General features: G+C 47.1%; 1 protein-coding gene across 1 annotated transcript in view; it reads right to left on the minus strand.

Moving 5' to 3' along the window:
• Window positions 1-7,807, minus strand: part of LOC140198487 (butyrophilin subfamily 3 member A1-like) — a 45,060-nt gene extending 37,253 nt beyond the window's left edge. Inside the window, exons 1-2 of the mRNA XM_072259574.1 lie at window positions 7,625-7,807; window positions 3,356-3,454 (exon numbers count right to left, since the gene is read on the minus strand). Coding sequence (XP_072115675.1) covers window positions 3,356-3,454; window positions 7,625-7,807 — 282 coding nt within the window. The remainder of the gene's footprint in view (window positions 1-3,355; window positions 3,455-7,624) is intronic.
• Window positions 7,808-13,520: the final 5,713 nt, after the last annotated feature.

Here is a 13,520-nt window from a genome sequence, read left to right on the forward strand (position 1 = left end):
CAAATATATATTTATATAGTCCAAACTACTCAGTCCATTTTAAATCTTCAGTCGCCACAAATGCACTACGCAGCCGCAAGCGACCCCGCGGCTTGAGGCCCCAGTCCCCTGAGTTTTTTTTCAAGTCAAGTCACTTTTTATTGTCATTTCGACCTTAACTGCTCGTACAGTACACAGTAAAAATGAGAGGTTTTTCAGGACCATGGTGCTACATGAACAGTACAAAAACTACACTGAATTATGTAAAACAACACAAAAACTACCCTAGACTACAGACCTACCCAGGACTGCATAAAGTGCACAAAACAGTGCAGGCATTACAATAAATAATAAACAAGACAATATGCACAGTATCGGGCAGTAGGTTGGTGTCAGTCCAGGCTCTGGGTATTGAGGAGTCTGATGGCTTGGGGGAAGAAACTGTTACATAGTCTGGTCGTGAGAGCCCGAATGCTTCGGTCCTCTGTAGAATGTGGTGATGATGGGGAGTGGGAGATGGACTTTTCTCAGCCTTCGCAGAAAGTAGAGACGCTGCTGGGCTTTCTTTGCTATGGAGCTGGTGTTGAGGGACCAAGTGAGATTCTCCGCCAGGTCAACACCAAGAAATTTGGTGCTCTTAACGCTCTCTACGGGGGAGTCGTCGATGTTCAGCAGAGAGTGGTCGCTCCGTATCCTCCTGAAGTCAACAACCACCTCTTTTGTTTTGTTTAGTTTCGCTAAAAAATCCGCAGTCGCCAAGAACTGAGCTTGTCTCTCATCCGTGGTCGGAATATGGGAGGAAACCGGTGCACACAGAGGAACTCCCCACGGTAACGGGAACAAATACCTTACAGACAATCGGTAAAGCGATTGCACTACCGCCAGGTTACAGTGTCCAACTATCATAAATGTTCACACAACAGCCGAACATCAGTTAACTATAGGGATTTCTCTCTACGCGAATCCCTTTTCCACCGTCACACTGCACAATCTCCTGCCTGCAACATTTTGTTCCGACTCTTCCTGCAGTACCAGTGTCCAGCAGCAGGTGGCGATCCTGCACCGTGAATCTGCACAGATCGTTGGGCCGCTCGCTATCGCCACCGTCTGGTTACAAACGGCAATGGAATGAACTCACCTCGGCGCTGAACCGATTCCACAACCTCTGGACTCACTTTCAATGACTCGACAACTCATGCGCTCAGGATTATTTATTTATTCATTTATTATTTTCACAATGCATCGGTTGTTTACCAGGCTTTGTGTGGATTTTCATTCTATTGTGTTTCCGTGTACATACAGTGAATGCCCGCAAGAACATAAATCTCAGGTTAGGATAGAATTTGGTGACACAGACAGACTTTGTTAATGCATTTACTTTGAATGTTTGAACTTTCTGGCTGACCCGACCAGAGAGGGTGATTCATCTTACAGGTTTCCCAAATATCCTTGTTAACGGAGTTTTGATTGTGCATTATGTGTTATTTGATGTGTAACCTTGGCTTGTGCTCAACGCTCTGACTGACAAGAGACTGCAATGAAAAACGTTTGACCCAAAGAAATTAAAACTGTTGCAAGGAAGTATTTGAAAGCTGCTTTATAGGGATGGAATATGGTACAAGTTAGACGTCAGTGAGATAATGGAGGCTGAATTCAGATGGAGAAACAAGGGCCAACGGGATAATGAGATCCACAGTTTAATTAGAACGCATTCAGGATGAAGTAAGAAATTCGATCAACACTGGCTTAGCAGGAGAAGCCAGAGATGGTTCCCTCTCTGGCCGGAGGGCAGCAAAAGTGAACACCACAGGGTAGGACAGCAATAAGCGAACACAGGAGGGCAGCACCGCCTCAGCGTCTCCTCCCCTGAGCGACTGCCACAGGCCACCCCGCAGCCTCGGCCTCGGCCTCGGCCTAGACCTCCCCGTAACCAGTGCAATGCAGCTCTCCCGCCATCAGTCTCTCCAATGGACCAGTGTACCGGTGAAGCTTCTACTGGGATTTGGGAATGAGGATTTAACTGGAGGAGGAACGGGACAGAATTAGAGATGGGGAGGAATGGTTAAAGCAGAAGTGAGAGGAAGGTGAGCATTCCACCAACTCCTGTGCCTCCGGGCCCACTGGGCGCTTCTCCACTGCCTACGCACATTTTAATTATATTGTATTACCTTATTTATGGTAATATGTGCCGTTTTATGTTCCGTGTGTGATACATGCTTTGTGGGTGCATGTGGTCTGGAGAAATGTTGTGTCATTCGGTTCTATATATGGACAGTCAGATGACAATAAACTTGAATTTGAGAGGAAATCTTTGTTGAAACATTTCAGATGCTGTGTTGACCTGACAGGTTAAATGCTGAGAGGATATTTGCCCTGGTGGTGTATGGTTTGGGTGGGGGGGGGGGGGTTCGGGATTTTGGAATAGCAGTTGGATCAGAGTCATCAGAAATTCTGATGAGGCTGGAAATCCAGAGCAACACACACAAAATGCTGGAGGAATTCAGCAGGTCAGGCAGCATCCACGGAGAGGAATAATGAGTCAACGTTTCAGACTGAGATCTGAAGATTTTTTTCAGATTCAGATTGAGATTTATTTATCACATTTACAAGACAACACACAGTGAAATGCATTGTTCGTGTTAACAACCAACACAACCCCAGGATGTGCTGGGGGCAGCCCGCAAGTGTCACCACAAATTCCAGCACCAACATGGTATTTGCGTGTCCACAATGTTCAGTAAAGCTACACAGACCACAAAGACAACACTACACAACAAACAACAATAGGAAAACAAGCCCCTTGTTGCTCTCCTATTCACCCTCTCACACGCAAATCCCTACAACTACAGGACAGGCCTCTGGGCCTCCTGTCCAGCAGTTGGCCATCCAGTTGCAACTTCCGGACTTCCCAAAGACCATTTGGGCTTTGAACTTCAGAATCAACTCTCAGACTAATTGATGATGTGCAGCTGATTTGGTGTCATCTGCAAACTTACTAATCAGACGATCTGCATTCTCACTCTCATCATTAATATATAGGACACGAGTAACAACAATGACCCGGAACTGATCGCAGTGGTACAGGCTTCCAGTCTGAAACTCAAACCTCCACTATCACCCTCTGAATCCTCTCAACGAGCTGATTTTAGAGTATAGAATGATTTTAGTACGGGGAGCATGGTAGCATGGTGGTTAGTGTTAATGCTTTACAGTGGCAGTGACCGGGGTTCAATTCCTGCCGCTGTCTGTAACAAGTTACAACCATCGACACTCTCCTCAGCACTGAACTCACGGCGTGGTTACGGCATGCAGCCATCGGGCTCCTGGACCAGTTTCCCTCACTGTCCCTGACGAGACGAAGGTCATCGAGCTGCACCTCCAGTTCCGTTTCCCGATCCCCAAGGAGCTGCAGCTCGACGTACCTGGTGTAAATGTGGCCGTCCAGGAGGCTGGGAGTGTCCGGGATCTCCCACATCTGACACCAAGCACAGAAAACCAGACTCACACAATACTTGCTGTATTCTAAACAGATAACCTACCTCACCTCGGAACTTTATCGCCGGAGCCCCGTTGGTCAAAAGCCTTGCTAATCTGTCTCCCTCTAATATGACGCCCACTCTGTAAAGCTGTCTTCTTGTTAGACTCTTCCTGCTGTTCTCACTGGCCGACCTCCTCGCACCTGCGCAGTTGCACCTCATTCAAACCGCTGAAGAAATAACCATCACCTTTTAAACTCTGCTCGCTTTCATACTCTTCCCACTTTTCTCACTATTATACCCTCTCTTTGGCTTTTACTGATAAATCTGACTTTAGCTCCTTCTCAGATTTCAGGGTGAATTCGATCATATTATGATCACTTTATCTGAAGCTCTCACATCAATTCTGCTTCAGTGCCCTACACCCAATCCAGAATTACTGATCCCAACCATGAGCTGCTGTAAAAAAAATCATCTCACTGGCACTCTAGCAATTTCCCTCCTGGAATCCAACACCAATATACCTGCATATTGAAACTCCTTTGACGATTGTAATATTACCCTTTTGACATGCTTTTTCAGACTCTTTTTGTGATTCATAGACTATATCCTTACTACTGTTTGGGGGTTTGAATACAGCTCCCATCAGGGTCTTTTTACTCTTGCCATTCCTTAGCTCTTTCCACACTGATTCAACACCTTCCTACACCATGTCACCTCCTTCTAATGATTTGATGTCAGTTTTTATTAACGACAGAGTGACCCCACCCCCTCTGCCTTCCTGTCTGTCCAATATTTATCCTTACACATTCAGCTCCAAGCTATAATCTTCTTTCAGCCGTGATTCAGTGATGCCAACAACATTATTCCTGCCAATCTGTAACTGTGCTACAAGTTCATCTGCTTTATTCCGTATACTGCACACATTGAAATATGACACTTTCAGTCTTGTATCCTTTTCAATTTTGTCCGCCTTTTACATGACAACTCATCCAGTTGATTTTAGTTTTGCCTTATCAACAGCCTCTCCTCACTATACATTGCCTCTGTTTGTGAACCAGCGACCTCATCTTCAGCACTGTCATCTGCCTTTCCTCTGACACTTCTTGCATTGAAATAGAGACAACTCAGCGCACTGGGCGCACAGTGCTCAACCTCTCATTCCCAACTTTGAGCTCTTACCAACATCTGCCTCCACAACCTCTCCACGAACTGTTCTGGCACTCTGGTTCCCATTCCCCCGCAACTCTAGTTTAAACCCCACAGTACAGCATTAACAAACCTTCCTGCCAGGATGTTATTCCCCCTCCAGTTCACGTGCAAACCATCCCTTCTGTACAGGTCCCACATTCCCTGGAAGAGAGCCCAATGATCCAAAAATCTATGCCCTCCTTCCTACAGCGACTTCTTAGCCACGTATTAAACTGCATAATCTCCCTAGTTCTGGCCTCACGAGCACGTGGCATGTGTAGCAATACTGAGATCACAACACTGGAGCTCCTGCCCTTTAACTCATCAGCTAACTCCCTGTGCAGAGCCTCATCACTCGTAAATAATACTATTGTTGTCTGCATGATTTGTTCTCTCTCTCTCTGCACATTGGGTGTTCAATGTCTTTTTCTAAAATGTGTTCTGTTGTGTTTTTGTTCTGTGGCTGCCTGTAAGGAGACAAACCTCATGGTTCCATAAGGTAGGCATACTTTGATAATAAATGTACTTTAAACATTGAAATCTGAAGGCCTCCTTCCTACACCAGCTCCTTGGCCAGGCGTGAAACTGTCTGATCTTCCTACTTCTGGCCTCTCCAGCAGGTGGTATGGGTGGCAATCCTGGGATCAGAACCCTGGGTCCTGTCCTTTAACTCAGCACCGAACTCCCTGAACTCACTTCACAGAAACTCGTCACTCTTCCTACCTGTGTCATTGGTACCTACACGGACCACGATGTCTGGCTGTTCACCCTCCCATTTAACAACACTCGGGACTTGCTCTGAGATCTCCGTGCCCTGGGACTTGGGAGGCCACAAACCATCCGGGAATCTTATTCTTGAGCACGGAACGTCCTTTCTGTTCCCCGAACTAATGAATCCCCATCACCACAGCTCACCATTCCCCCCTCCTTTCCTTCAGAGTCACAGAGCCAGACTCAGTGCCAGAGACCTGACCGCTGTCACTTTCTACTGCTCGGTCATCCCACGCCCCGTCCCCTCACAGTATCCACAGTGATATCCCTGTTCTTCAGGGAGGTGGCTTCTGGAGTTCTCTCTCTCTCCCTGTCTCTCTCTCTTTCTTTCTCTCTCTCTCTCTCTCTCTCTCTCTCGACCCTGTATTGTACTTCTGTTCCCGTCGGTGATCCCAAGCTGTTGAAGACACCAAACATCGGAATCTGCCCATAATCCAATGGGAGAAAACGGTCCCAACCAGAGGAAACCAACATGGTCACAGGTGGAACGTACAAACTCCTGACAGACAGTGTCGGGAATCGAACTCTGATCAGTGATCGCTGGTGATATAAAGCGATTCCAAGATCCACTTGACTGCCAAATGTTTGCGTGACAGCGGAACATCAGATTCCCGTCGGGATACCCACTTATATGTCTCCCCAGGCCCCGGAGAGACTACCTGCCTAGATATCCTCTCTATCACATCCTCACTCTCCTTGACTAGACGAAGGTCATCGAGCTGCATCTGGAGTTCCCTAACCCCGTCCCCAAGGAGCTGCAGCCCGACACACCTGGTGCAGATGTGGCCGTCCGGGAGCCTGGGAGTCTCCCGGACTTCCGACATCTACCACCCAGTAAAGAACTCCGGCCTCACAGACATACTTACTATTGCGATTCTTCACAAGTAACTTGCCTCGCATCGACCTGTTATCACCGAGGACCTGTTGAGCTAAAGCCCTCCTTCTCTGACTCCCTCTACACCGGCACCCGCTCTATAAAGCTGTCTTCTTTTTAAATTCTTCACAGCGGTTTAACTCGTTGACGTCCATGCGCCTGTGCAGTTGTGCCTCGATCAAACCGCTGAAGAAAAAATGTTCTCCTTTTAAATTCTTCCCGCCGGCCTAACTCGCTGACCCCACGCACCGCTCAGTCATCCTTCAGTTCCTATCTGTTCACGTGGAAACACACGGAAAGTTTTCTGAAAAAACCACATAACCAGCATAAAGATTTAAGTGTTTAAAGACATTTCTGGTGCACAAGTATAAATGAGAATGAAACGACTGTTAGTCTGGATCCAATACAGCACCAGAACAACCCACAATGAGATAAACACCACAATAATAATAAAACATCACAATCAATGTAACTACATGGGATAGCTTATCGACACAGATTGATTGTGTGTCCATAAAGTGACCACAGGCAGAAAGTGACCGACAGGAAATGATGATGTAGTGGTGGATGGGGTGTGGAGGGGTTGATCAGACTTACTGCTTGGGGAAAGTAACTATTTTTGGGTCTAGCTGTCCGGGCGTGGATGCTACGTGCCTCCTCCCTGGTGAGAGTGTGGAGCAAATGTCCATCAACAGGGAGGGTGGGATCCTTCATGAAGTTATCAGCCCTTTTCCAGCTCCCTTTCTGTCGATGTGCCTTGATGGGGTTCGGCAGGTGCTGGTAATACTTTGGCCAGTTTCCACCGAGATTTGTTTCTTCACACACATTTTGATGAGAAAACAAAACGCAATCAGTAATTCCAGTAAAAACTGGCATTGGCCTAAAGCATTAGCTTGGTCCCCCCCCTCCCCCTCCACAGAGGCTACCTGGCCTACTAAGTGTTTCCAACAGTTTCTGATTTTATTTCAGATTTCCAGCAGCTGCAGTTTCCTCTTTCGGTTTCCATTTTAAAAATGCGGCTACCCTTCTGCACTAATTAACTTCGAATGACCTCCTTGACGAAGTTTGCTGACATTCTCATCTACGAGTAGCTCCTGGGTCCCCCTGATGAAAATGTAACTTCTAATTTTAGGGTTAGTGTAGTTGGGTAGAGTCAGGAAGGGATGGTGCAGCCTGGAAATAAGCAGTCAGAACAATGCACAAAGGCTGGTCCCTCACTGGCACTGCGTGGCAAGGTGAAGTAATCCACAGTGTAGACTCCCAATCAGCAGTACCCCATGTGCAGAGACTTGGGGTGTTGTACCTCACAGTGTAGACTTCCAACCAGCATTACCACGGTGCAGAGTCTCAGGGTGGAGAACCCCACGGTGCAGAGTCTCAGGGTGGTGAACCCCACGGTGCAGAGTCTCAGGGTGGAATACCCCACGGTGCAGAGTCTCAGGGTGGAGAACCCCACGGTGCAGAGTCTCAGGGTGGAGTACCCCACGGTGCAGAGTCTCAGGGTGGTGAACCCCATGGTGCAGAGTCTCAGGGTGGTGAACCCCACGGTGCAGTGTCTCAGGGTGGAATACCCCACGGTGCAGAGTCTCAGGGTGGCGTATCCCACGGTGCAGTGTCTCAGGGTGGTGAACCCCACGGTGCAGAGTCTCAGGGTGGAGTACCCCACGGTGCAGAGTCTCAGGGTGGAGTACCCCACGGTGCAGAATCTCAGGGTGAAGTACCCCACAGTGCAGAGTCTCAGGGTGGAGTACCCCACGGTGCAGAGTCTCAGGGTGGAATACCCCACGGTGAAGAGTCTCAGGGTGGTGAACCCCACGGTGCAGAGTCTCAGGGTGGTGAACCCCACGGTGAAGAGTCTCAGGGTGGTGAACCCCACGGTGCAGAATCTCAGGGTGAAGTACCCCACAGTGCAGAGTCTCAGGGTGGAATACCCCACGGTGCAGAGTCCCAGGGTGGAATACCCCACGGTGCAGAGTCTCAAGGTGGAGTACCCCACGGTGCAGAGTCTCAGGGTGAAGTACCCCACAGTGCAGAGTCTCAGGGTGGTGAACCCCACGGTGCAGAGTCTCAGGGTGGAAAACCCCACGGTGCAGAGTCTCAGGGTGGAGAACCCCACGGTGCAGAGTCTCAGGGTGGAATACCCCACGGTGCAGAGTCTCAGGGTGGAGAACCCCACGGTGCAGAGTCTCAGGGTGGTGAACCCCACGGTGCAGAGTCTCAGGGTGGAGAACCCCACGGTGCAGAGTCTCAGGGTGGTGAACCCCACGGTGCAGAGTCTCAGGGTGGAATACCCCACGGTGCAGAGTCTCAGGGTGGAGAACCCCACGGTGCAGAGTCTCAGGGTGGTGAGCCCCACGGTGCAGAGTCTCAGGGTGGAATACCCCACGGTGCAGAGTCTCAGGGTGGAGGACCCCACGGTGCAGAGTCTCAGGGTGGTGAACCCCACGGTGCAGAGTCTCAGGGCGGAATACCCCACAGAGCAGAGTGTCAGGGTGGAATACCCCACGGTGCAGAGTCTCAGGGTAAAGTACCCCACGGTGCAGAGTCTCAGGGCGGGATACCCCACGGTGCAGAGTCTCAGGGTGGAATACCCCACAGAGCAGAGTGTCAGGCAGTGATTATGTTGGAAAAGGGTGTGGAAAGGAAAAAAGAGTCTCAATTGGACCGTAATATGGAGTGACAGAAGCAGGCCAATCGGCCCGTCGTGTAGCTCAGCATTTCCAATATGGCCGATTGATTTTTAATCTCAACCCCATTCTGCTGCCTTCTCCCCATAATCTTTGATGTCTTGGCTAACCAGGAACCTATTCATCTCCACCTTAAATATACTCAGTGACTCGGACTCCATGACAGTCTGTGGAAATGAGTTCCAGAGTTTCACCACCGTCTGACTCGGGAAATTTCCCCTGATCTCTGTTGCCTCTATTCCGGGGCTGTGTCCTCTGTTCATAGACTCTCCCACTATTGGAAACATCCTCTCCACAGCCACTCTATCTGGGTCTTTCAATATTTGCTAGTTTCACTGAGATAACACCTCCCCCACCCTCATCCTGATCATCTCCAGCGTGAACAGGGCTTGGGCCATCTTACACACCTCATACATTAACCTTTTCATTTCTGGATCATTCTCGTGAACCTTCTCTGGACCATCTCCAATGCCAACGAAGGCCCGACCCTCACCGTAGCTCCTTGGCTCAGATCGGCATCTCAGGGTGCAGAGACTCAAGGTATCACTAATTTGGAAAAGTCGCCTCTCCATGAGAGTGTTACCGTGACTGGAGGGCTTCCGTAATATAGCGCAATTTAAGCTGGGAACTGTTTTATTCTCATGAACTAAGTATTCTGCACTCCAGCCTTACAGACATGCACTGAGCATCTGCTGGTACATTCCGTCCCGAATGGGTGAAAGCAGAGTGTGAGAGCGAGTAACTGGGGCAATTCCCCCACCTGGTGGCCGCATAGAGAAGTGCACCTTCACCAGCAGTTTCTTTGATTTGTAAAGGTTTGTCATGGAGGATTTTAGAATCACATTCAGAGCAGAACTAAAACTGGGGATAGAAAGATATCCTAAAGGATCAGTGTCTGTGTGTGGACCAGTGGGGGATTGGCGAGGTTTGATTACGTGCCCGTGTGGAAAGTGAAGATGGGTGTGGAAGTTGGGAAATTTGTCCGATCTAATGTTCTGCTGTCTTGTAAGCCGGCAGTTCATCTTTATTAATGCCCTGAATTCAGGATCTCGCCAATCCAGCTGATCGATGTGAGAAGATTCAGTTTATGACAGTGCCGCTTTCAAAGTGAGGATGGGATGGGGAGCAGCCTGAAAATCAGTCCTGACGAAGGGTCTCGGCCCGAAACGTTGACTGTTCGTTTCCACGAATGCTGTCCGACCTGCTGAGTTCCTCCAAAGTTTTGGACGTGTTAGATTGTAGATCAGTGCAGTTTCACGGCGCGGCATCGCCACCTGCTGCTGGCAACCGGTACTACAGGCAGGGCAGGCTCAAAACGCAAACACGTGGAAATCTGCAGATGCTGGAATTTCAAGTAACACACATAAAAGTTGCTGGTGAACGCAGCAGGCCAGGCAGCTTCTTTAGGAAGAGGTACAGTCGACGTTTTGGGCCGAGACCCTTCGTCAGGACTAACTGAAAGAAGAGATAGTAAGAGATCTCAGCAACTTTTATGTGTGTTGTTCAAAATGCAACTCTGCTGGAGCAAAGTCGAATTAAATTTATTATTAAAGTGCGTACACGTCACGATGTACGACGTCCCAGCCGGTCGTTCTGGCGGAGACTTCAACTGCACCATTGATGCGGCTGGAGGATCCGGCAGCGCTGACGGCAGGCTGGACAGTCCCTCTAGACTCCTGAGGGAAACGGTGAAGATAGCCAAGCTGCGCGACGCCTTTGGCAACCCCACGGGTGGAGCACAGCCACAAGCCACCTGGACACGATCGGACGGCTCAGCCCGCTCCCGGATCGACTTCCCCTTCCTGTCAGAGTCCCTCACGGTCAGGTCCACCGACGTCACGCCGGTGTTCTTCTTTGACCACTGCCTTCTGAGAGCCACCTGTCTCTTACGGGAGGACCAGGAGGCAGACAGGGAGGCTTGGAAGCTGAATGTAAAGCTCCTGACCCCAGAGAACATCGAGGAACTAGAGAGGGAGTACACAGGTTGGAGAACCTTGAAAGACTTCTTTGATTCCCCGGTTCACTGGTGGGAAGCAACCAAGGAGAACATTAAGAGGTTCTTCATCCGCAAGGGTATCCAGAAGGCAAGGCAGGAGCAGAGGGATCTGCGTAAACTCCAGACAGAGTTGCAGCAACTTCTTCTGCAGTCGAAGGAGGTGGATGTCAGGGAGGAATTGCGAGAGGTGACGGGCCGGCAAGCCCAGCACCTCGTCGCCGAATCCTCCAAGATCATCTTCCGATCAAAGGTCCAAACCGTGGAGCAGGACGAGACGTGCTCACGTTTCTTCTTCCAAAAGGTGCACAGGGGGAGCTCTGTGATCCACAACCTTAAGGAAGAGGACGGCTCAGTCGCGTCCTCGCAGACCGACATACTGAGGATCTGCAAGTCCTTCTATGCCGGTCTGTACGACGAAAAGGCCACAGAACCCACAGCCTCCCGCAACTTCCTGTCGTCTATCATGCAGGTCTTAGACGACGGCAAGCGGGAGAGTCTGGATCAGCCACTGACCCTGGACGATCTGATAGGCTCCATCCGTTCCCTTGGGTCGGGTAACTCCCGGAAGCGACGGCTTACCGGCTGAGTTGTACTCGGCTCTGTGGAACTGGATGGGCCTAGACCTGCTGGAAGTGTACAACGCTATGCTTCTGACCGGCAGTATGTCTGAGTCCATGAGGAAGGGCATCATCTTTCTTATTCAATCTTTTATTAATTTCGAAATATAGAAGCAAAACATAGCAATAATACAAATAGTAGGAGATATATTGTTACACTTAAGAAAAGTAATTGTAAAATCAAATAGTGTAAGCTAACAAAGCTCCCAATCATGCAGAACTGACAACGGATAAGACAAATCAAAAAAAAACTGGAAAAAAAATCATGAAAAAAAAACCAAAAAAAAAAAAACAAACCCCATCCCCAAAGAAAAACAAAATTAATCAACTAAACTAAAAGACTTGGGCAAAACTAACAACTTAAAAATGGAAAAGAAGAAAACCTTAGTGTCGATGACTCCATTCCCCTCCAACAACAGTACAGAGAGATAAAACAAGTTTGGAAATGATCAAATTACATCAAATGAAAATGCTGAATGAATGGCCTCCAAGTTTTTTCAAACTTAATGGAAGGGTCATAAACTGCACTTCTAATTTTCCCCAAATTCAAACACACCATAGTTTGTGAAAACCAATGAAATACCTAAAGAGGGTTAATCTCTTTCCAATTCAACAAAATGGACCTTCTAGCCATTAAAGTAAGAAATGCAATCATCCTTCGTGATTAAGAGGTTAAATTATTTAAGTCTATCATTGGTAGTCCAAAGATAGCAGTAATTGGATGAGGTTGCAAGTCTATATTTAGGACCGTTGAAATAATATCAAAAATATCGTTCCAATATTTCTCCAACAAGGGACATGACCAAAACATGTGGGTTAAAGAAGCTATCTCGGAATGACATCTGTCACATATTGGATTAATATAAGAGTAATAACGAGATAGTTTATCTTGGGACATATGAGCCCTGTGCACTACTTTAAACTGTATCAACCTATGCTTAGCACATACAGAGGATGAATTCACCAACTGAAGAATTTTTTCCCATTTTTCAGTCGGTATATTAATCTCAAGTTCTCTTTCCCAGTCAGCTTTAATTTTATTGGAAGCATCAGGACATAAATTCATAATTATATTATATATAATTGCTACTACACTTTTCTGAGAGAGATTTAAATCTAAGATTTTTTCCAAAATGTCCATTGGATATGGGTGTGGAAAATTAGGGGAAACAGTAATTTAAAAGTTTCTAATCTGTAAATATCTAAAAAAGTGAGATCTGGGTAAGTTATATTTATTAGAGAGTTGATCAAAAGACATAAAACAATTATCCAAAAATAAATCGTGAAAAGATATTATACCTTTGCTTTTCCAATCAAAGTAAGCTTGATCCATCGTGGAAGGTTGAAAAAGAAAATTTGATATAATGGGACTTGCTAGAATAAATTGATTAAACCCAAAAAATCTTCGGAATTGAAACCATATACGTAAAGTATGCTTAACTATTAGGTTATTCATTTGTTTATATAATTTAAAAGAAGTAAAAGGAAGTGAAGTTCCTAAAACCGAACCCAAGGAAAACCCTTGTAATGAATTAGATTCAAGATTTACCCAATGAGGGTTTAAAGATACGTCCAAATTTCGTAACCACAATTTTAAACATCGAATATTAATTGCCCAGTAATAAAATCTAAAATTCGGGAGGGCGAGCCCCCCCCTCCTTTTTAGATTTCTGTAGATACCTTTTACCTAATCTAGGATTTTTATTCTGCCAAATATATGAGGAAATTTTTGAATCTACGTTATCAAAAAAAGATTTTGGGATGAAAATTGGAACCGATTGGAATATATACAAAACTTTGGGCAAAATGATCATCTTAATAACATTAATCCGACCAATCAAAGACAAAGAGATTGGGGACCATTTGGTAAATAAAAGTTTAATCTGATCAATTAAAGGTAAAAAATTAGCTTTAAATAAATCTTTATAT

This window comes from Mobula birostris, chromosome 5, assembly GCF_030028105.1.
Source record: "Mobula birostris isolate sMobBir1 chromosome 5, sMobBir1.hap1, whole genome shotgun sequence".
In the NCBI taxonomy this organism is placed as follows: Eukaryota; Metazoa; Chordata; class Chondrichthyes; order Myliobatiformes; family Myliobatidae; genus Mobula; species Mobula birostris.